The following is a 23,283-nucleotide window of genomic DNA, read 5'->3' on the forward strand; positions in this document are numbered from 1 at the left end:
CTAGCAGGTGTGAGGTGAGGCCCTCCACCAGATTGGTGGCAGTGTCAGAGGACAAAAGGGCAATTTGAGAGCTGTTCTAAAAGTAAAATCTACAGATCTTGGCAACAGACTAAATATGAGGGGGTGAGAGTCAGTAAAGATTTTAGGATAACACCTAGGCTTTCAAGACTGCATGATAAGAATGATGGTGGTATCCTCAACATTAAAAGGAAAGTTAAGAAGAAGGGCAGGTTTGGGGTGGGTGGGTGGGCGGGAACAACGAGTTCAGTTTCAGACATATTGAGTTTGATATGTCTATCATCTTTATGCTGCTGATTCTCAATGCTACTAATCTACCCCTTACCTCTCAGCTGACATCCATTCTTGCATCTCCAACTAGCTATTGGACATCTTGAACTGGATGTCTTGTTGACATCTTAAATTTTCTCTTTACCTTAGTTTTGCATGTTCAAGTTCAAGATGTCCAATAAACTGTCTCTTTACATGAGACAGGGGTGAAGAAAGAGATAGTGGAGAAGTTGTCGAGGTGATGTGAGATGAAGAGAAGAGGACAAGAAAAAAACTCCTGGCAAGTGGCCTCAATTTGTTTCAGTATAATATGAGGCAAGGTTCTCTGCTGAGTGAGATGGGAAACTTCGAGAAGGAATGAAAAGGTTTGGAAGAAGTGTTGTGGTGAGTGGGAAAGTGAATCAGTTAGGGAGACAGCATCACCAGAAGATGGGCACTAAAAAGATGAGTTTTTGTTTTGAGGAAAAGCTTGAGGTCATTGAAATTACTATATAATTTCCCCAAAGCAATCTAGTCCATGGTCTTCCTCTTATTGAATTCTAGGTCCAGTTCTTTGTCAATCTGTCGTGTCTAAGAGATATCCTAACAGACCAACTCAATAGGCTGTTCATCAAAATAAATTACATAGTCTGGTTTGTAGGCAGTTTTTTTTTTATGTGTAGATTAATTCCAACTCTGGAGTAGTTATAGACCTCACTAAGGAAAATTCAGTATTCCATGCATTGAAGCAATTAAGGCAGTGTTATTCACAAAGAGAAGTATCAGGAGAACTGTTAGGGGCTCCTGAAGCCTCACAACTATACTCGGGGTTTCCCCCCAAGTCCCAGGCCTTTGCCTAGCAAAGGACCTGATCTCGCGGACAATGAATGGGGCGGGAGCCAAAAGATGGTGAATGACTCCATTTATCATTTCAGCAAGCAGCACTTTTATATCTTTAGTGACACAGGTACATTCTTTGGTTAGGTGGGTGAAGGACAGGTAAAAATCAATACACCTGGGTACTAGGACCACCCCAACTCCGCCTACTCTCCTCCCCTTCTCTTCCTGCGCTAACCCGAAGCTCCCTGCGGGGCAGACAGTCCAGGCAAAGAACCGGAAGCTCCATGCACCCCGGCAAGCCCAGACAGAGAGCCGGAAGCCCCGCAGCCAAGCAGGTCCGGGCAAAGACCCGGAACCACTAGGGAGGCAACAAAGGTGAGACCCCTCCTCCTGGCTCCACCCACATCCCAAAGCGCAACAGAGAACCTCACCATCTAACTAAAGAACTCCCTCTTTCAAATGAACTGACATATTCTTTATAACACTGGCAAATACCTTTAGCAAGCTTATTTATTCCTATTTTATGCCAAACTTGACATTAATAATCAGACAATCAATAAACAAAATTTTCTATGTTACAGCATGCAAGCAATCTTACAACCCATCAATAAGTACTTTTTAAGCCCTATCATGGGCAAGGCATTTTTCCTAGCACAGAGATAACTTATTTCAGGAGAATTATTAAGGCTGAACTCTGCTTTATGTCAAATGACTTTTTATTATCAGTAAACAATAAACACAATAGGATCTTGTATTCACTGCACCTTCCAGTCAACTGTATGATTATAAAGGTGTGCTCTGCTTCAGAGTCATTTGTTAGAGCCTTTTTGTTCCATTCTCAAATTTCCAACAAGTATACACTTGATATGTGTGTAAATTACTCTCATAAAGATTTAACAGAGATAAGAAAGTAGGCATACTAACTGTCGTAACACGAGAAACATCCATACCACTCAAGGTAGATTAGTTTTTCCTTAAAAGGTATTGAAACTGTCCTCAAGATAGTGGTTCAGATGGCTTAGGCTCAAACCACTGATGTAGCTTCTACTTACCTAACTACAAAAGTACATATGCACTCAGATACTCCTTCAGCCTAAACACCTTTTCTGACAAGCATGCCACCAAGGTAAATATGAAGGCATGGAAGTTTCACACAGCTGAATCAATGCTGTAGCTTTACTGAATATCTTTTCCATGCTACTGCTAAGTTGCTAATTAAATTTCCTTCTGTTAATTGTTAGATGGTCTATGAGTATCTCATTTCATTCTAATCCCAAATCTGAATCACCAGACTAGTCTGAGTCAGGCCCAGTCTAGAGCAATATTCAATAAAACAAGATTATTCTCAGTACCTCATTCACATACTGCCTCTCCCACTTCTATGGCAGAACTCATTCTTTCTCCAATACTTGAAATGAACTCCTCCCATACTGCCTTACTGAGGTCTTTTCCTAACTGTAAGATCTAACTCAGGCATCACAACACCTACAATGGCTTACATGAGCCACTCCACAAGGGAAGGTGTCCTCTCCCTCCACAAATTCTTCATAGGTCTTAGTCTCTCTTTCCCCTTTGCTATTAGCTTACTTTGCTTTGTGTCACAGTCACTGACTTTCCATGCCTCCCCCAACCCCCACAACACACATATGTACACACCACCATATGCCTTTATAAACTTGAGAACAAGTGATTTTTGGTAGTTTATCTTTGTATACCCAGCACTTGGCATTAAGCCTTCTGTTAACAATACTAAGTTTTTAAATCAATATACATCATTATTTACTATAAACCAAGAAATGTATGCATCAATATTCATCACTTTTAAAACAAAGGTTTTAGACCATTTAAAATAACTAAACAGTATAAAATACCTGAGCAGATACCTGCCAAAACAGATACAGGAACTACATGAACATAAACACATTTTATACAAATAAATTCACATCTAAAAAGCTGAAGAAATATTTATTTTTCATGGGCAAAGGCAATATAACTTTTAAAATTATAATTTTACCTAACTAATCTATTTATTCAATGTTATCCAATTAAATTACTAAAAGTTTATTTTACTGAATTAGAAAAAATAAAAAAATTCATTTGGAAGAAAAAAGGCCAAGAACTTCAGAAAAACCAGAGAAAAAGGATGTAAAGGAAGTAGACTCCGCAGTATCAGACTTTGAAGTATATTATAAGGTAAGAATGTTGTTGAAGTGTAAAATAGACAATTTCAATTATTTTAAATTAAAATATTTTGTATAAATAAAATCTATGTAGCTAAGAATAGAAGGAATGCAGAAAATTAGGAAAAAAAACTTTCACAGACAATTTTTCAGATAGGATGTGACTGGACTGGAATACTGTTGTGGTATAGGAAATGATGGGCTGGTTGATTTAGAAAAACATGGAAGGACCTGGACTTACGAAGGAAAATGCAATCCACCTCCACAGAAATAGATGACAGGTGGAAACAAGGATAGTATGGTCTTACATATATGTATATAGGTGCATATATGTACATATGGATGTATATAGATATCTATGTAGAAGAGCATGTGCATATATGTATGTATGTATGTATATCTCCATCTTAGTTGCAGCCTTTTTTAGGGTGGAAATGTGGGGGTGGGAGAAGAAAAAATAAAGCAAAAAGCATAGAGCAGAGGACAAAAGAAAACCAATAAGGAAGCAAAGAAAAGCTAGGCAGCTCCAAAAACAATGTACAGTATTTATTACATAGGTTTTCTTGAAATGGAAATTTATTGTTTTATATTGAATCCTCTCTTATGTTCTGCTGTGTACATGACAATTTTTTTCCCTTTTCTTATTTTCTATTTAAGTTTAAATTAAACAAAAAAAAATTTTTTTAATTTTAAAAATAAAACAAAGGTCTCAGAATAGACAACTTAGTTTTAACAAAACAATCAGAAATAAGTTATCTCTTCTAGGATCCTAATGCTTATCAGAATCCTCTTACAAGGTTTTTAATCCTATTGTAAGACAAGGGAAGCAGAGCAACTGCTTCACTGCCCAGGTACCAATCTTTATTGTGGGGGTAAGCATTCAAGGGGAGGGCAGAAGAGGTTGATAATTACTCCTGCTCCATATAGAATCCAACCTTTCAAAAATAAAATATAATTTCTTCAAATCTGGCTTCAACGTTTCTTCCTCAGGAAATGTAAAAATTATTTTGTGCCACATTCAGAATTATATTTTTAATAATAAATGTAATTCTCATACATTAATATAACAATGAAGAGCTCTAAAACATTTAAAAATCACTTTTGGACAAAAATAGAATATGAACAATTTACTGGCACTCATAATTTTATTCAGTGTAAATATGCAATTAGAAAAATAAAGCCTAAAAAAGGTTATTTTTAAGTATTAAAACACTTTGATAGAGATACCTCTCCAAGAGCCTCATAGCGCTTTTGGTTCCACCGGTGCAAATCTTCTCGGGCATTAAACACAAATGGCTCGCCTGTTCTAATGTGCCTCAGCTGCCCCTCTAAAAGAGAAATGATCAATACTATTGTAATTTACTGTCCATTAGTAAGAGTATTTAAAATCTAACAACTGATGATCAATAAAACCTTAAATCTGCTTCCCCCAGAAGACCTTCAGTCTTCACATAAGCCCTTTTCTTCAGACGTCAACATTTCACTGATATACAAACAAAAGCAAAAACATAAGGGCTAGCCCAAAAGAATGAAGGATTGATTCTGAATTCTTTACTTTTTCCTCAAAATTGAATCAACAAATATTTGAGTGTTTTATGTCAGATACAATGGTAGATACAAAGAAATATAAGGCATGGTTCCTGCCCTCAAATAGCTGATAACTGAGATCCAATGCAAAATGCTGAAAAAATGAAACAAGAATAACCACATAAAAGTCCAAAATATATCACAAATCAGCACGATTGTCAAATTAGTCATAGGGATAATATGTGATAAGAGTTCTGAAAAGGAAGTGACTGCTATAAGCAGACTTACTATGTCACAGAAAAGTTTTATGGCAGGATATGAGCAGGGTCTTGAGGGATGAGTAGGATTTCAATAACGAGATATGGGGAGAAAGGAGAATGGTTTAAAGACCCCTCATGAATGTGGAATGGCATGAACAAAAGGCAGAGAGGGAACGAAACGGGAGACACTGTGTGGGAAAGAACGGATGGTCCAACATGGCTATAACAGAGTAGCGGAAGAGAAAGATACAAAGTGAGAAAAATCAGGTTAGAGCTGAGATACATCGTCAAAATTCTTCAAAATACAGGTTGAAGTAATTAGACTTTATTGAGAAGCTAATAGCTTCTATAATGCCACAAAAATCCGGGTCTTTTTCTTCTTTCTCCAAGGCTCTAAGTTGGAGAGACAGTATTGACCTACATAGGGAGAAGGATTTCATTTATATGGAAGTTCTCTTATCAATGGAATCACATGTCCAATGCCTGTCCCTTTTTTCCCCAAACTGTGAACTAGCAAAGTTGGTTTCAATCCCTGCTAACATTCTAGGATATATTATTAAAAGAAAGGTATGTAAAAATCTAGAAAAAGAAATAATCACAAAGAGTCTTATGGCTTAATAGACCAGACTAATCTGTCTTTCTTGACAGGATTACTAGTCTGGTAAATCAGAGAAATAATAATCAACGTGGCTGAATTAAATTTTGAGAAGCATTATTGTAGACAACATGCTGAGATTTGGACCAGACCATAGTACAGATAAATTCGGAACTGGCTGAAAGACCAAAGACATTAATAGTTCCATGTCAATCATCAATAGAGGAAAGTCTCAAATAGATTCCCCCGGATGGTCTGTCCATAACCCTGTGCCATCTAATGTTATAAATTACTTGGATCAAGACAGATGGTATATTTATTGAGTTTTTAGATGTCATAAAGCTGAAAGGAACAATAATCACACTGAATCCCACAGGTAGTATCTCAACAAACTAACACATTAGGCCAAATCTAATAGAATTACAAGGCCTATTCTTGAAAAAGAGCAAAAAGGACAAGGATCCATTTGTGGAAAAAAATATTTATAGAAGGTCTGTTTGTAATTACAAAGAATCATAAACAAAGGAAAACGGATTCATAAATCATGGTTTGTGGGGGGCGGAGCCAAGATGGCACCTGGAAAGCAGGGACATGCCTAAAGCTCTCACCCAGGAGCCTCCAAACACCTATGGCTCTGAACAAATTCTAGAACCACAGAACCCATGTAATAGAAGAAGCAAGCAGGGCTCCAGCCCTGGACAGCCTGGATGGTTGCTGGGTAAGGTCTATCAAACGGAGCTGGGAGCAGGGGAAGCAGAGCCCAGCGTGGGCAATGCCCAGACCAACCAGACTGGGAGACGGCTGGAATAGGCCCTAGCGCCCTGAATCAGTGAGCTGTGGCAGTTACTAGACTTCTCAACCTACAAACACCAAAGACAACAGAGAAGGGTAGTGGGAAAAGCTTCTGGGAGAGAGTGAAAGGAGTTCGTGGTTCAGCCACCACCCCAGGGGCAGCAGAGGTGGTGCAGCAACAGAACTACAGCTGCAGTTGCTTCCTGCCCCAGGCCCACCTGGTGGGAGGAATTAAGTGGCAGATCAGAGCTGGAGTGCAGAGCCTGCCTAGATCTGAGTCACTGTTCAGGTTGGTGGTTCTTCAGGGAGGAGGAGCCCTGGTATGGCAGAACTTGCTGTGGAGAAGTAGCTCTGAAAATAGCAGCACAAGGCCCCTAAAACTTGCAACAAAGCACTCTCTACTCTACAAGCAGTCATACCTTTCCAAAAAGCTCAAGGGTCAAGTAGTTGGCTGGGAACATGAACAGGCAGCGAAAACAGACCCAGACTCAGACTCAGACTCTAGATTCCTTTTTTGGTGACAAAGAAGAGCAAAACATACAGCTAGAAGAAGTCAACAAAATCAAAGAGCCTACATCAAAAGCCTCCAAGAAAAACATGAACTGGTCTCAGGCCATGGAAGAGGTCAAAAAGGAGTTGGAAAAGCAAGTTAGAGAAGTAGAGGAAAAATTGGGAAGAGAAATGAGAGACATGCAAGAAAACCATGAAAAACAAGTCAATGACTGGCTAAAGGAGACCCAAAAAAATACTTAAGAAAATAACACCTTAAAAAATAGACTAACTCAAATGGCAAAAGAGCTCCAAAAAGCCAATGAGGAGAAGAATGCCTTGAAAGGTAGAATTAGCCAAATGGAAAAGGAGGTCCAAAAGGCCACTGAAGAAAGTACTACTTTAAAAATTAGACTGGAGCAAGTGGAAGCTAGTGACTTCATGAGAAATCGAGATATTATAAAACAGAACCAAAGGAATGAAAAAATGGAAGACAATGTGAAATATCTCATTGGAAAAACCACTGACCTGGAAAATATATCCAGGAGAGATAATTTAAAAATCATGATTTGTGAGTGTAATGAAATAGTAACGCTCCACAAGAGATGATAAAATTAACAGTTCCACGAAACCCTTGGAAGATCAGTATGAACTGATGACAATGAAGTGAACCAAGAGAACAATTTATACAATAACAACATTATAACAAAAAACAATCTTGAAAGACTTGAGAACTCTACTCAATGCAATGACCAACAATTCCAGAGGATTAAAGATGAGACATGCTACCTACCTCTTGAAAAGGAAATGATAAGACTAAACAAATAGAATAAGGCATAAATGGGGGGGGGGGGCATTATTTTATTTTTTATCTAATTTAATTTAGTTTTAGTTTTCAACATTCATTTCCACTAGATTTTGAGTTCCAAATTTTCTCCCCATCTCTCCCTTACCCCCACCCCAAGATGGCATGCATTCTGATCACCCTTCTCTCCAGTCTGCCCTCTTCCACCCCTCCTTATCTCCTTTCCCCCTACTTTCTTGTAGGGCAAGATAGATTTCTATATCCCACAAGGCATACATTTTTAACATAGCCAATGTGGGAATTTATTTTGCTCAACCATTATTATTTGTTACTAGGATTTTCTTTGGTTTTATTTTGTTGTTTTTTTTTTCAAATCTGGGGAGTGGGCAAGGGAGACAGGAATTGTTTAGCAAAAAGAAAATTGGCACATTTTTTTTAAAAGCAGAGAAGAAAACAGTAAGAAGCCCAGAAAGCAGTTTTTTAAAAAGGCAGGACAGCTTTGAAATCTACAATTTGAACTTATAATAAGCTGTAGACAAGATGCTGAGATATAGGCCAGACAACAGTACAGATCTAAAGAGAGCTATAGTTTCATATACAATCTTCTTTTTCTTTTCTTCTATGAAGGAAGGAAACGCCCACTTTATTTGTTGTCTCTTAAGTTCAGAATAAAAAAAATAACCAAAAAAACAGGATGAAATGTAATAAATTTTTTCACTTGGGTTCAAAAAAAATGAAATTCAAAGGAAATAAGATGGGAGAGGTATGGCTAGATGACAGTTTGTCTGAAAAGGTTCTGGGGGAATACAAGCTCAATGTGAGTCAAAAGTTCAATATGGCAGCCAAAAAAAAGCTAATGTCACTCTGGGCTGTTAATCTCAGCACTAAGTCCCCCCCCAAACTCATGCCTTCCAGAAACTCTGATACCTGGGTGAAGAGGAAATGGGAGGGGGTCAAACAAAATGAGCCTAGGGGAGGTGGGAAGGATCTTCCTACACTAGGGAGATTTTTTTGTTGTTGTTGACAAGGTAACAGAGGAACAGATTCATTTGTTTATTTTGGCTAAATGGTGCTTATATATTACTTTAAAAACTGCATGAAAGCTACCTATTATCAAGCCCTGAGAAAGAATAACTAAATGAATGATGGAATGCTTTAGTACAGACTTTAAAATGCCAGTTAAAAGCCTCAAAGCATATGTTCTCATATTCATTCTTTCCTTCAACAAACATTTATTGAACACTTTCCTTTTGCAAAGTATTATATTGGGTAGGCACAGAGGATAACAATGATAGCTTCCCATTAGGGTTTGCAAAAAAACACAGCATATACTTAATTCCATTTGATCTTGACAATAAGCCTGTGATATGGGATACAAATATAAAATCGGCTTTCATAAAAATTAGGTAAAATGGGTATTTTTAATTACCAATTTATTCAACCCAAGAATGATGCTTGACTATACATCACAAAGATACTCCACAAGATAAACATTAACAAAAACTGTATAATTTTAGCATAAATATACTAAGTGATAAACTTGTGATAAAAAAGCTATTCTTCTACAAGTTCAAAATAAGAATGAAGATTTATTAATTTGCATAAAACACAAAAAAGCAGGTGGTATAGTGGAAAGAACATTGGACATAAGATCAAAAAACTTTCCTACTCTCCTGCTTATTATTTCCCAAGTGACCTAATTCATGTCTCATGTCTCAGTTTTCCTCATCTGTAAATGAGGGATTTGAACCATAGAATCTCTAAACCCTCTTCCAGATCTAAATCTTATAATGCTTGCCTTTCTTCTACCTCAACACTGCCTGCAGAGGGGGCAGCCATCTCATTGTTGGCAATGTGCCTGTCCTTAGACCACTCGTAAAACCTAAAATAGTCAAGAAAATAATAAAAAATATTCATCAACCATCAGGCAAATCAATATATCAAGGTTAAGCAAAACTCGCATAAACCAAGAGGCAATGACAGCAGGGTACAAAGACAATCCAAGGTCTAGAACTTAATGCCCATAAAACATGTGCTATAGGCTTCAAAACTTATTGGTACATAATGTCAGAGTTAGAAGTGTTCCTGATGCGCAACAAATCTTACTATGTGGAGATTGCTCACAATGTTTCCTCTAAGAATCATAAAATCGTAAAACTGTTTAGAGAACAGCTCATCTAGCCATGAAGATTATCAATCCAAACATGAATTCATTTGCGGTAAATTTAGTTCCTCTTACTTTGATACACTCAGTTATGCTGGGTTTTTGGTCCCAAATCTAGTATGAAACTGGCACGATCTCAATTAAAAAAAAAAATTCAACAGTATCTTAATCTCTCTCCCCTTCTACTCTATTATTGCTTCAACTAAGGCCTGCTCATTTAGAGTAAACCTTTTTCCAAAGTTCCTCTTTCATTATACTAGTAAGTAAAAAGTTCAAGAAAATGTTATATGCTTCTTCAGACAACTTAGGAAAGCTTTCATTGCAAAGCAAGCTTTCACAGAAATCTAGTCATTATGCCTCCTCTAAGTTCCTCAAGATATAGGTTAGTAAAAGGAATTTTATTCAAAACACTGAGCCAAAACATCTCCAAAAAAACAGACATGCAAGTCAAAGGGTTAGTAGTAACAAGAGCTAAAGTGCATTACTATAAATAGAATATCTAAAAGTAAAACCCTCTTCTCAAAGACTAAATGTCATTGCCTGACATTTTTTGTCTACACCAATTCAGAAAAGTCACAAGAGCATTTAAAAGCTAAAAGGTGTTATGAGGAGGAAATGAACAAATTACTTTGCATAAAGGTAGTATGGAAACACTGATAGCCTGTAAACTGTAGCTATCCCTCAGGGTTCTACGCTGGGTTCTCTTCCCTTCTTTCTATACTAAGTTCACACAGTGATTTCATAAGTTTCCTTGGATTCAGGCATCATCTCTATGCTTACGAATCACAGATCTATTTATTCAGCCCTAACCTCTCTTTTCACCTCCTCTTGCGTCTCCAACTGCTTATCATACATTTCAAACTGGATGTCCAAAAGACATCTTAAATTCAGCATGTCTAAAACTAAACTCATTATATTTCTAAAAAAAGAACCTCTTCCTTCTTCCAAACTTCTCTATTTTTCTGAGAGCAGTAGCATCCTCCCAGTCACCCAGGCTCACAACCTAGGTGTCATCCTGGATGCTGTATACTCTCTCATCCTCTATATCCAATCTGTTGCCAAATCTTATGTTCTGCCTTTGCAACATCTCTCATACATACTCCCTTTTCTCCTCTGACACTACCCCCATTGGATTCAGACCCTCATCACCTTACAGCTGGAATACTACAATAGCCTCCTGGTTGTTCTTTCTGCCTCAAGTCTATCCCCAATCCAATCCATCCTCTACTCAGCCACCAAAATGATCTTCCTAAAGTACAGGTCTGACCATGTGACCGCCATTCAATAAACTCCAGTGGCTTTCTATAAACTCCAAGATAAAATATAAAAACTTCCATTTAGCTTTTAAAGCTAGCCTCTTCCTACCTTTCCAGTCTTTTATGCCTTACTCCTCTTCATGTGCTCCAAGATCCAGGGACACTGACCTCCTTACGTTCTCAGACAACACCCATCACCCAACTCTGTATTTGCACTATCTCCTATTCATGAAATGTTATTTGTCTTTGTCTCCACCTCCTGGCTTCCTTGAAGTCAGCTAAAATTCTACATTCTTCAAGAATCCTTTTGCAGTCCCCCTTAATGTTAGTGCCTTCCCTCTCAAATGATCTTAAATTTACTCTCTATATAGACAGAAAAAGAAAGAAAAAGAGATAGCACTAGAGACAGACAGATAGATTAAAGATATAGATATATTCGGTATACATAGTTGTTTGTACATCATCTTTCCCACCATCACTCAATTGTGAGTGCTCTTCCTTTCTCTGCATACCCATCTCTTAGCAAGGTGCCAGGTAAGTAATAACTGCTTAATAAATTCTTGTTGACTGACAGCTATGAAAAATGAAGTCTTCTATATCTAAAAGCAAACACTATGTAGTTTCCTCACAACAGCACCAACCTTCCTTGTATTGTTCTGAAAGAGGGATCTATTTATTACCTCAAAGGGAGAAAAGGCAGAGTAATTGGTTTATGTGAATACTGAACTCCGTTGAAAGGAATCTTAAAAGCATGCAAGCAAACACATATACACACAGAATAAGGTATGCTGATGTGGGTGGTGTTTTAAGAGTTTTGAAAAATGAAGAATAGTAAATCACCTAAGTTGGCTACCTAAAACTTGCTTTATTTTATTACATATATACAATTGTATGAAAGATTTTCATCTCATCAGGCACTGCTCCTATGACTCCTCACAAACAACATAATAATAACTTTAAAAATATCTAAACTGCTAGAACTTTAATAGGTTATTGATTCATTTCCTTCGAATAACAAATAGATAAGTATTAACATGTTACCTATTTTGAATAGATACCTAGAGATCTGCTATTAATTTACTGGCTCATACCTCTCACTGCTGGTCTGATCTACTTACAAAATCTTAAGTGCAGAATTTATTTTAATATTGATTTCATTAATAGATGTATACCACATTTATGTCCTTATAAGATGATGGGGAAATTTAGCAATGCACTTTAAAATTATACCACTTTGATACATCTTTTGCCAGACATTTAATTTAAAATAGCACAAGAAACAGTAGCATCTTTCCATATAATCTGATTAGGTTTTCAGAGTGGATATATGAGAACTTAACAGCAAAGGCTGAAAAAAGTTGGATCAAATTCATGACCATCTCTTTAAAAGGCTTGACAAGTATAGGAAATTATAACTTGATACTTTTTAATTTGATTGAAAGAGTCTAATATTGCAAAAACAAACCATTATTTCTAAAAAAATATATACATGATATTCTAGCTATCCATTAAAAATAGCAACTAGTTGTTTCTTGGCCTATGAAAGGTTAAGACCAAGTATAAGCGTAGCAACTAACATTTGCAACTATTAGCATTCTTAAATGAATCTGTATAACACATATAACTTACTTTCATTAAAAGCATACTCAAATCCTTCAAGAGTATCAGGAAACTCAAGAGGTGGCTCATCTTTTTTCATCAGTTCATCCAAGTCTATCCTAGACAACAAATCTGGAGAAAAATAATAATGACATGATTATAGACTGGTCATTTTCATGTTAAACAATAAAGGTGATATGTCACACAGTAGGCAATTAGAAAAAAAATGTACATAAGAAAAATCTCTAATATTTACAAAATATCTATTGCTTCTAATCTACTTAGTTTTATATATGTTGACTATACTTACTAAACTATTTATGTTTCTAAATTTACAATATAACATGTTACAAAACAGACTACATACATATAATATGGAAACATACAGTCATACTTAGCTCCCAGAGAAAATATCACTCAGACTTAATGTATGTACTATCGATATAAAAAATACAGATTTTTGCCTTTAGAGGCAGTGTGGTATATAAAATAGAATCAGAAAACCAGGGTTCAAGTCTTATTTTTGACATATCCTAGCTGTGTGACCAATATCCTAGCTGTGTGACCATGCAAGCCATTAACATCTCAGTGCTTTCATGCAACTTTATAAAGCTTTTAAGTTGCATATACATTTCTGAATCTTCACTGATAAAAAAGCTTCCTCATACAAATACAGATTTGGATCACAAGTACTTTTGCCTCAAACTATGGCTATAAATGTATTTCTCAATTTCCTCTACATAAACTGTGCTGTGGACAGTCTCAACGTGGTAAAGTTGAAGTGAAGGTCTCAAAGCCTATGCAAAGTGCAAACTCTGACAGATTCTGTTACATGGGAAAAGCTCTGAATAAAATCCCAGTGAGAGACTACTGTCTGAGGACCAGACTACCTAAGTGTAAAAGAAACTCATCACAAGTATGCCAAGCAATAAATTCTTTGGCTGGAGTGACCCATAAAAAAAAAGAATTCACAGTGTCCTTCAGTCATTTTCTTTCCTCTTTTATCAAGGTAGAGATGGCAGCAAAGTGGTAGAAAAGGGAAGTAAAAGCTAATGATCACATAGTTTTTAGATCACCTATAAATACAGAAAAATAACTGTGGTATCAAAAAAAAAGGGACAATCAAACTTGGAGAAAAAGAGCTAAAATGAAATGTATTGGACATGGCAGACACAACAATATTAAAAAAATTAAGCTAAGAAAGGGATCATTTTGAAATTAATTGATTGTAGTCACTCTACTGACTTATTAGATCAAGAGAAACAGCAAATTAAGATAAAATTGAGAACAACACAGAGAGAGCAATAAAAATAGCCTTAATGACCTATTTAAACAAGTTACTGATGTTAAACAAAATGGGAAATGATTAAATTAACAGAAATTTACCTAGAGTCATAAAAAAGCAATCACCAAAATAAAGAGGGCAAAAAAATTTAGGAACTACCTCAGCCCACCAATAATGGATGTTCTTCCCAAGTAGAGAGACATGGCAAGTAAGACAGCACTAATTTAGAAATATAAATTAATTTTTGAAACTTTAAGGATAAGAATGGTAGAAGACAACAAGAAGTATCATCTTACAAAACAATGAGAAACATTCAGGAGACAAAAAGGTTTGAAGAAAGCTTGGTTGGTGACCAATTTCATTCCAAAACTGCGTTAAAAAAAATGATTGAATGGGGGTGGGGGGTGGGCGCGGCGGAGCCAAGATAGAGACTGGAAAGCAGGGACTTGCTTAAGCTCTCCCCCAAATCCCTCCAAATATCTGTAAAAAATGGCTATGAACAAATTCTAGTACTGCAGAACCCACAAAATAGCAGACAAAAGCAGGTCTCCAGCACAGGATGGCCTGGATGGTTGATGGAAAGGGTCTACCACGTAGTGCTGGGAGCAGAGCACGGCCCAGCGTGGGCCATGCCAGGACCAGACCTGGAGACAGCCAGGAGCAGGCGTTAGGGCCATGAATCATTGAGCTGAGGTGCTTACCAGACTTCTCAACCCACAAACAGCAAAGGCCACAGAGCAAATTAGTGGGAAAACTGCTAGATCGGGTTAGAAAGTGGTCTGGCCGCAGCCCTGGGGGTGGCGGGGGTGGTGAGTGGTGGTGACAGCTGCAGCAGGAAGCTCCTGTGGCTGCTTCCAGAGCTCCAGCATCAACTGCTTCCGGAGTCCCTGGCTCACACAGTGGGAGGAATCAAGCGGCAGACCAGAGCGGGAACGTAGGACTTGCTTTATCCTGCTTGGATCTGGGTCACAATCCTGGTTGGCGGTTCTTGGGGGAGAAGGAATGCTGCTGTGGCAGAGTGTGTGGTGACACTGGAGTAGAAGCAGCTCTGAAAACAGCAGCACAGCCCCTAAAACTTGCAACAAAGCACTCTCTACTCTACAAGCAGTCATACCTTTCCAAAAAGCTCAAAGGTCAAGTAGTTGGCCGGGAACATGAACAGGCAGCGAAAAAGGATGCAGACTCAGACTCAGACTCTTGAATCTTTCTTTAGTGACAAAGAAGAGCAAAACATACAGCTAGAAGAAGTCAACAAAGCCAAAGAGCCTACATCAAAAGCCTCCAAGAAAAATATGAACTGGTCCCAGGCCATGGAAGAGCTCAAAAAGGAGTTGGAAAAGCAAGTAAGAGAAGTAGAGGAAAAATTGGGAAGAGAAATGAGAGACATGCAAGAAAATCATGAAAAACAAGTCAATGACTTGCTAAAGAAGACCCAAAAAAATACTTGAGAAAATAACACCTTAAAAAATAGACTAACTCAAATGGCAAAAGAGCTCCAAAAAGCCAATGAGGAGAAGAATGCCTTGAAAGGTAGAATTAGTCATATGAAAAAGGAGGTCCAAAAGATCACTGAAGAAAATACTACCTTAAAAATGAGATTGGAGCAAGTGGAAGCTAGTGACTTTAAGAGAAATCAAGATATTATAAAACAGAACCAAAGGAATGAAAAAATGGAAGACAATGTGAAATATCTCATTGGAAAAACCACTGACCTGGAAAATAGATCCAAGAGAGATAATTTAAAAATTATTGGACTACCATAATCAAAACAAGAGCCTAGATATCATCTTTCAAGAAATTATCAAGGAGAACTGCCCTGATATTCTACAGCCAGAGGGTAAAATGGAAATTGAAAGAATCCACAGATCACCTCCTCAAAAAGATCCCAAAAAGAAAATTACTAGGAATATTGTCACAAAATTCCTGAGCTCTATTTGGACTCTAGCATAATAATCCCTGATGTGTTTCATGAGGAAATATAAATAGCACTAAAAAATGTAAAGAAGAGAAATACAATTCGACCAGGTCCAGTAAACAGAGGAAATCTATGCTGAAAGCCACACGATTTTAAAGGTGTTGAAGAATCAATGCACAAGCTAGACAAGATATTGAAAAACTGAAAATAAAAATCACAGGCAGTATCACTAACAAAAAAGGCAACTAGGGAACATCAATATCCACTACTTTATTATATCCCTACTTTCTCACCTCTAGGATTCTATAAGAATGACCTAAAAATGTGCACAAGGCATCTGTACTGTGTAGTTGTGAGAAGTTATCATGCTGTGAAAAATGAACAGATATTATTTTCAGCATTTACCAAGGTGAGAGGGAAGTTCCTTCCCACTTTTCGATTCCGTACTTCAATGAAATATGCCATGCTCCTTTACTCCAGAAATAAGGAAATAAACATATGTGAAGGTAGTCTTGGTTTACATTAATTAAATAATACATCAAGGATATATGCTCACAGTGATGAAATATTACCAGCTCTCAACCCCCGCCCCCCAATTCATTCTTATTTTCAATCCTCCAACATTTCTGGTTCTGTACCAACTATTGCACAAAAGGATGAAAAAACTATAAACAAAGTAATGAAAATGATGGCTCACATATTTATGCTTTTATATCTTAATGGTCCTCCATTTGTAGGTATTATCTTTTATTCCTCCCTTCATAATTAACATCTCAGGGCCTCTGACCACCACAAATGATTAAAGGGTTCCCACTTCTAAGGATTAAACTTTTATTTTTCCCACTCTTCTACTTCAAGATCTATGCCTTGGAATTTTAAGAACTATAATTGATTGAGGAGGTGAAAAGGAGTATTCAGCAAGTCCATAGTTGATTTTGGAATCAAAATATAAAACTATACCCCAGGTTATTCACTTCCAAGGCCATCCAAGTTGCTTTTATTTCTGTAAGGACTTTCAAAGCTCAGGAATACAAAAGGCAAGCCAATATTATACAGAGAGATCAAATGGATAGACATATGTCAGAAAGAGAGAGAGAGAGAGACAGAGAGAATGAAGCAGAGGCAACATGGGGTAATGAATAGAAAGTCAGCTAGTGAGTTAGGAAAACCTGGGTTCAATTCCCATTTCTCAAACACTGACTGTGACCCTAGGCAAAGCACTAAACCTCTGAGTGCCGAAGTCAAACTGTTTAATACTTTAAGATGTATAATACTTACCAGCCTGCATTGGTAGAGGGCCATTCCTACATCGATGAAATTACAGGTCCAAAATCCTTCCAAAAAATATATATAGTCACATAAAGTTACCAATACCTTCAATCCAATGAAATTAGAATAAAATCTGAATTGGATGATGCAATAGAAAGCCAGGGTGTTTGAGAAGAAACAAACATATAAAGTCCACATTTCACAGGCAAACAAGCCAGGATTCTCCCAACATGACTAGAGATGGACCACTGACACATGTATTCAGCCAGGCCCTGAGGAGACTTTCGGGAACCCATCATGGGTACCATGAAGTTCCAAGGAGTGACAGCAACCAATGTGGGCAGGGCAACACTAAGATAAGGAAATTCCAAGGCTCTGAAGTTTCCTAGTATGCTGTTCTAAGACATCAAGGAGTACCTTGACATGTGCTCTGAACATCGGCAAAAGGAGGACAGGATCCACTGATTATCTCTTGAAAGAAGCCTGAAATAGACAAGTCTCAATAATGTTATAGCCAAAACTGAGTTTCCACATCAAAGAAAAAACACAGCAAACCATCTAGAAAGAAGTTCAAGTACCAAGGAATCACAGTCAAGATCCGGAACAACTGGCAAACAAAAGGAGAATTTGAAATACTGTATTTCAAATCGCTAGAGGCTTATAATCAAGAATAATTTGCCCTGTAAAGCTGAGTATAATCAGACACTTAACAAAATAGAGAATTTTCAAGGACGTCTGATGAGAAGACCAGAGCTGAGCAGAAATGCAAATACAAACACACAACTCCAAGGAAACCTAGAATGGTAAAGTTATTTGAGCAATTAGAAATAGCAAAAGAGCTGTGTGATCATCTGTCCCTTCAGAACCTTAATGCCTTCAAAAGGTACTGAGGTCATTAAACAAGAAAAGCTGAACCTGAGGATGGATTTGATTCTGTTTTTAGGGTTTTGTAAGGGTAAAGAGAAGAGAATCAAATCGTCATTAAGCGCGCACTACACAACAGACTTTGTAAGGGCTGGGGACGCTCTCAGGAAGCTCACAGTCTAACAAGGCAGACACACACAAGGAACTATCTGCCAATAAGATATCTACAGGATAAAATGGAAATAATTGCTGAGAGAAGGCAATAAATAGCACTAAGCGGATTGTGAAAGCCTTCTTGCATAAAGGATTTTTGTTTAGATTTGAAAAAATCCATGTGTCTACGGCCCATCTCTGGTCATGTTGAGAGGATCCTGGCTTGTGTGCCAGTGAAATGTGGCCTTTATATGTTTGTTTCTTCTCAAATGCCCTGGCTTTCCATTTCATCAGTCAATTCAGATTCTATTCTAATTTCATTGGAATGAAGGTGTTGGTAACTTTATTTGTGTGTAAATTCTGGGGGGAGGAATTTGGACCGGTGATTTCATTGGTGTAGAATTTTAAAGAAGTCAGCAGTTAAGAGGTAAGGAGCGAGAGAATTCCAGGTACAGAGAGCAACCAAATGAAAATGTTGGCTGCCAGTCTGGAGATGGAGTGTCTTATGCAAGGGAAAGCCAGGAGACCAGTGTCACTAGCTTGGGGGTGGCAGGGGAGGTAAGAGGGAAGTAGCAATAGCAATGCCAATAAAGAAGGCATTTGAAAGATATTTTAAAAGCACAGAAGATAATAGGAGGAAGTTCAGAAGGAAGCACCTCAACCAGGGCAGTTTTTAAACTAAGGAGTGAAATTTATTTTATGCTTTTTTTAAAGTGAGGAGTATGAAATGGAGACTCATGTTTCATATCCAACCCTCTCTATGTTTTGCTATATATACATGGAAGTTTACTTTTTTAAGGGGTGGAGATTGTTAAGTTCTGAATAAAAGAACTGCGTGAAGAAGGAAAAGAACACAATCAGCAGGATATGAAGAGGGTGATGTTTCTAGATGGAGTGAAACATATAGAAAAAAAAGTTGTTGAGTGATAATGGCAGGAGAGAATCTGGAAGTGGTGCTCAGAAGTTAGGCTCCTATTCACTGTGTCAAGGATGAGAGAAAGTGTATTCAGTAGCAGAACGGTTGACCAAGGATGTAACATACTGAGATTTCAAGGTGGAAGGATTATGACAGAAAGACATCCATTACAAAGGGCAGTTTATTAACAATATAATGGGATTTCATGGGGCAAAATGAAAGAGGAGGGCAGTTCCTCTCTTCCTTTAAGATGAAACTCAGGTACCACCTTATACATAAAGCCTTTCCTGTCTTCTCAATGCTTCCCCCCTTACTCCCAAATTATTCTAACTACTTTAGACATCTTTATTAAATTTATATTTATGCTGACGATATATTGATGTGTACTTGTTGTTTCTCCCATAAGAATGTAAACTCATCACCAGTAGAAATTTTTTCATTTTTTGTTCTTGTATTCCTGGGACCTACAACAGTGCCTGGCACATAACGGCCTTTTAATAATTTTTTGTTGTTGTTGTTAACTGAATGTACTAGGGATACTGGAGAAATAGGGATGAGGTTAAAAGGTATAAGACAATGGGAGGTACCTGGAAAGATTTACATGAACTGATGCTGAGTGAATTGAGCAGAAACAGGAAAACATTGTACACATAGTAATGGCAACCTTGTGTGATGACCAACTATGATAGACTTAGCTCTCCACAGCAATGCAATGATCCAAGACAATTCCAAAAGACTCATGATGGAAAATGCCATCCACATCCACAGAAAGAACTATGGAGTCCAAATGCAGATTGAAGCATACTATTTTCACCTTTTTTGTTTTTTCTTTCTTGTGGCTTTTCCCCTTTTGTTCTGATTCTTCTTTCACATGACTAATGTGGAAATATATTTAATATGATTGTACACATATAACCTGCATCAGATTGCTTGCTGTCTCGGGAGAGAGGGAGGAAGAAAAATTTAGAACTCAAAATCTTATATAAAAGTGAATGTTGAAAACTAAAAAGAAAAGAGAGAGAGAGAATAGGGGAAGGGGGTAATGAGAGAAGGGAGTTTTCAATGTGAATTACAGATATTTAGAGGAGAAAATCTGTTATTCACAAAATAGTAAATTATTTTATTCTTCCCAGTAAGGATAGCAGTGACCCAGCTGGAGCTAGAACATTAATTTGAATTTCTGCCCCTGAAGGGAACCAGTGGCCAAATGGCAAGAGGCCACATGTCAGGTACTCCCACTCCCCCCACCCCTATCACCCCACCACCCAAGTAAAAGGATAGTTCATTTATATACTTTCCTGCTCAACAAGGGCAGTTTTCTTCCCCTTACCATGCTGAATTGACTGAGGATGGGGTGTTGGGGGAAGGGGATAGGAGAAAGCCCTCGTCTTGGGCCTTGGAGCCAGTCTGGGCAGCCAGACAGTCAGAATCAGATAGGGGTAATAATAAATTCAAAAGCAACAGGTCTTAGGGTTGGGGATGGGGGGTGGGGTGTGGAGTGTGGAGCTAGAATATCCATTCATTATTGATTGCACAAGTCCAACTTCACTAGTACTGACTCACAAAAGCAGCAGTCCTCTCTGTATGTCTGAAAAGACTAATAACCACTGGAGGTTTGCTTTAGACTGGGTAGCAGAGAAAAGGTCCTAGCTGGCTGGGCCCTAATAGTATTTTACTCCAGGCTGGTAGATTCACATTATATTAGATGAAACACACCCCTGTGGAGGATTTAGAGGAAGACATGGATGAGAGTCAAAACAGGATATGGCTTTGAACAAGATGCCCTAGTGCCTAGAAGTTTTTCCTCCTCACTGGCCTCTCTTAAAACCCACAGCTTCCAACAAAATACTATTCAGGGGCCACACCTTTGGGATTTGAACACCAGTGAAGATTCAGTTGAGGAAGAGGATTATTTTAAAAGAGAGCAGGCAATAGGAGATATTTCCAAGGAACAAACATTTAGTAGAAAGAGGCAACATGATAGAGATAAAACATGGGACTTGGAACAGGAACACCTGGATTCATATCCTGCCTTCAATACTTAATAACCCTGTGACTCTAGGAAAGTCACCTAACCATTCTGTTATCTCAGTTTCAAGAGGGCTATACTTGATAAGTGTTCAAATCCTTCCAGATCTAAATTTAGGATCCTATAATTGTACATGGAGTCCTTTCCTAATATCCCTCAGTTAATGAGTTCTCTTTCTCTCTCTTTCAATACCTGCATACATGTTGTATTAGGCCAATATTCTGGGAATCTAGAATAGTGTTTGGTACATAGGGTTTAATAAATACTGGTTGAACTGAATTGATGAGAAGACTCAGAATCAGGCAGCGATTTGTACTGCTAGAGGGTATGTCCATATGAATAAAATCACAAATCCACTGAATATTGAAGTATTTAAATTTCTTTATTCATCTCTATTTCAAATATTGTAATAGTCTAGATTTATTTTTCTAAATTGCCAATAGGATATAAACTCCTTAAAGGGAGGATCTTAAATGCAAAGGACCCATGGTGAAAACTGCTATCCATCTCCAGAGAGGGAACTGATGAAGTCTGAGTGCAGACTGAAGCATATTTTTTTTCATTTTATTTTTCTTGGGGCTTTTGTGTGTTTTCTTTTGCAACATGGCTAATGTGGAAAGGTTGGATAATCAATATCATATTGCTTACCTTCTCAAGGGTTCATAAAGGAGGGCTAGGAGGGATGGAGAGAATTTGGAACTCAAAATTTTTAAAAATGAAGGTTAAAAACTTTTTAATTTAATTGGAAAATATTTAACAAAATAAATAAAAATATATTTTTTAAAAGGCAAAGTCTTTTTACTGCCAGCACTAGCAAACTTGCATATAGTAAGCACTTTTTAAAATGTTTATCAGATTGAATTAAAACAAAAAATGTAAAGGCACTTATAATTGTGGAAGCATGCTGAGGCTCCCCTGTTCTATTTTAAGACTACATATTACAAAATATTAGGACAGCAATTTAGTATGAAGTTCTTGTTCTGATCTGAATTAGAACAGTCTTTCTTTCGTGATTAATTCTAAAACAATGTCCTGCACTGAAACCTTTTTCACATCATTCTTATAAAAGAAGGTCGATCATCCATGAATAACAATGATAATAAATATGAATGTAGTAATTTTAAGGTTATCAAAGCACATATACATACATGTGTATACATGTACATAAATATACTGATCCTCATAACAACCCTGCAAGGTAAGTGCTATTACTATTCACATTTTACAGTTAAGAAAACTGAGGTAAAAGAGTTTAAGTAACTTGACCAAGGTCACACCGTAAGTATCTGAGATTGCGTTTGAACTCAGGTTTTCCTGACTCCAAGTCCCAGCTCTCTATCCAATGTTCCATCTAGCTGCCTCCAAGAAGTGATTAGAGTAACGGTCAGACGAAGAGAAGGAAGAACTCCTTATTTAACTGAGTTAAAAGAAGTATCCTGAATTCACCTTTGACCGGATTTAAAGAAGAATCCCTGGAAAGAGTAATGTAAGAAGTAAACAGTTTTAGAAAAGTAATTCTCTGGGTTGCACTGAAAATTAAATGACTATTCTTTGAAAATCCTTTACCTCCCCAATTCAAGGTAATTTTCAGCTCCCTTTTATGTGTAGTCTTCCCATTAGAATGTAAACTCCTTGAGGGAAAGGACTGTTTTTCTTTTTGCTCGTATGAATATCCCCAGTGCTTATTAGTGCTTAATAAATGCTTGTTGACTTGTGGAACTCTATCTTTGGGAATACTATAAATTGCAACTCCAAAATAACTGTTACAGACTTTCAAAGGCAGCATGGATATATATCCCTTTAGATTTTCTGTCTAAACAGGGATGTTTAAAATTAGAATAACTTAATTAATAAATATGTATCTGGCAAGTTTGTGGACAAAACACAGAATTTTTTTCTTCTACATAAAAAAAGCACTTATTAAGTGGCTACTACGTGTCAGGCACCACTGTGGATACAAATGCCAAAGTGAAGCAAACAGTCCTCACCCTCAAATAGCTCATATTCTCTCGAAAGAGACAACAAGGTCCAAAAAGATATGAAATCATTATCCCCAAACCTATAGTACATTCCTCAAA

At 37.3% G+C, this 23,283-nt stretch overlaps 1 protein-coding gene across 13 annotated transcripts in view; it reads right to left on the reverse strand.

Annotated features, from left to right (window-relative positions):
* The window catches only part of FAM172A (family with sequence similarity 172 member A), a 527,455-nt gene that overhangs the window by 440,657 nt on the left and 63,515 nt on the right, over positions 1-23,283 (reverse strand). For all 13 annotated transcript variants that reach the window (XM_036768382.1, XM_036768410.1, XM_036768414.1 and 10 more), the window contains 2 exons: positions 12,805-12,906; positions 4,515-4,615 (listed from right to left, as the gene is read on the reverse strand). In XM_036768382.1, coding sequence (XP_036624277.1) covers positions 4,515-4,615; positions 12,805-12,906 — 203 coding nt within the window. The remainder of the gene's footprint in view (positions 1-4,514; positions 4,616-12,804; positions 12,907-23,283) is intronic.

The sequence above is a fragment of the Trichosurus vulpecula genome, chromosome 1, assembly GCF_011100635.1.
Source record: "Trichosurus vulpecula isolate mTriVul1 chromosome 1, mTriVul1.pri, whole genome shotgun sequence".
In the NCBI taxonomy this organism is placed as follows: Eukaryota; Metazoa; Chordata; class Mammalia; order Diprotodontia; family Phalangeridae; genus Trichosurus; species Trichosurus vulpecula.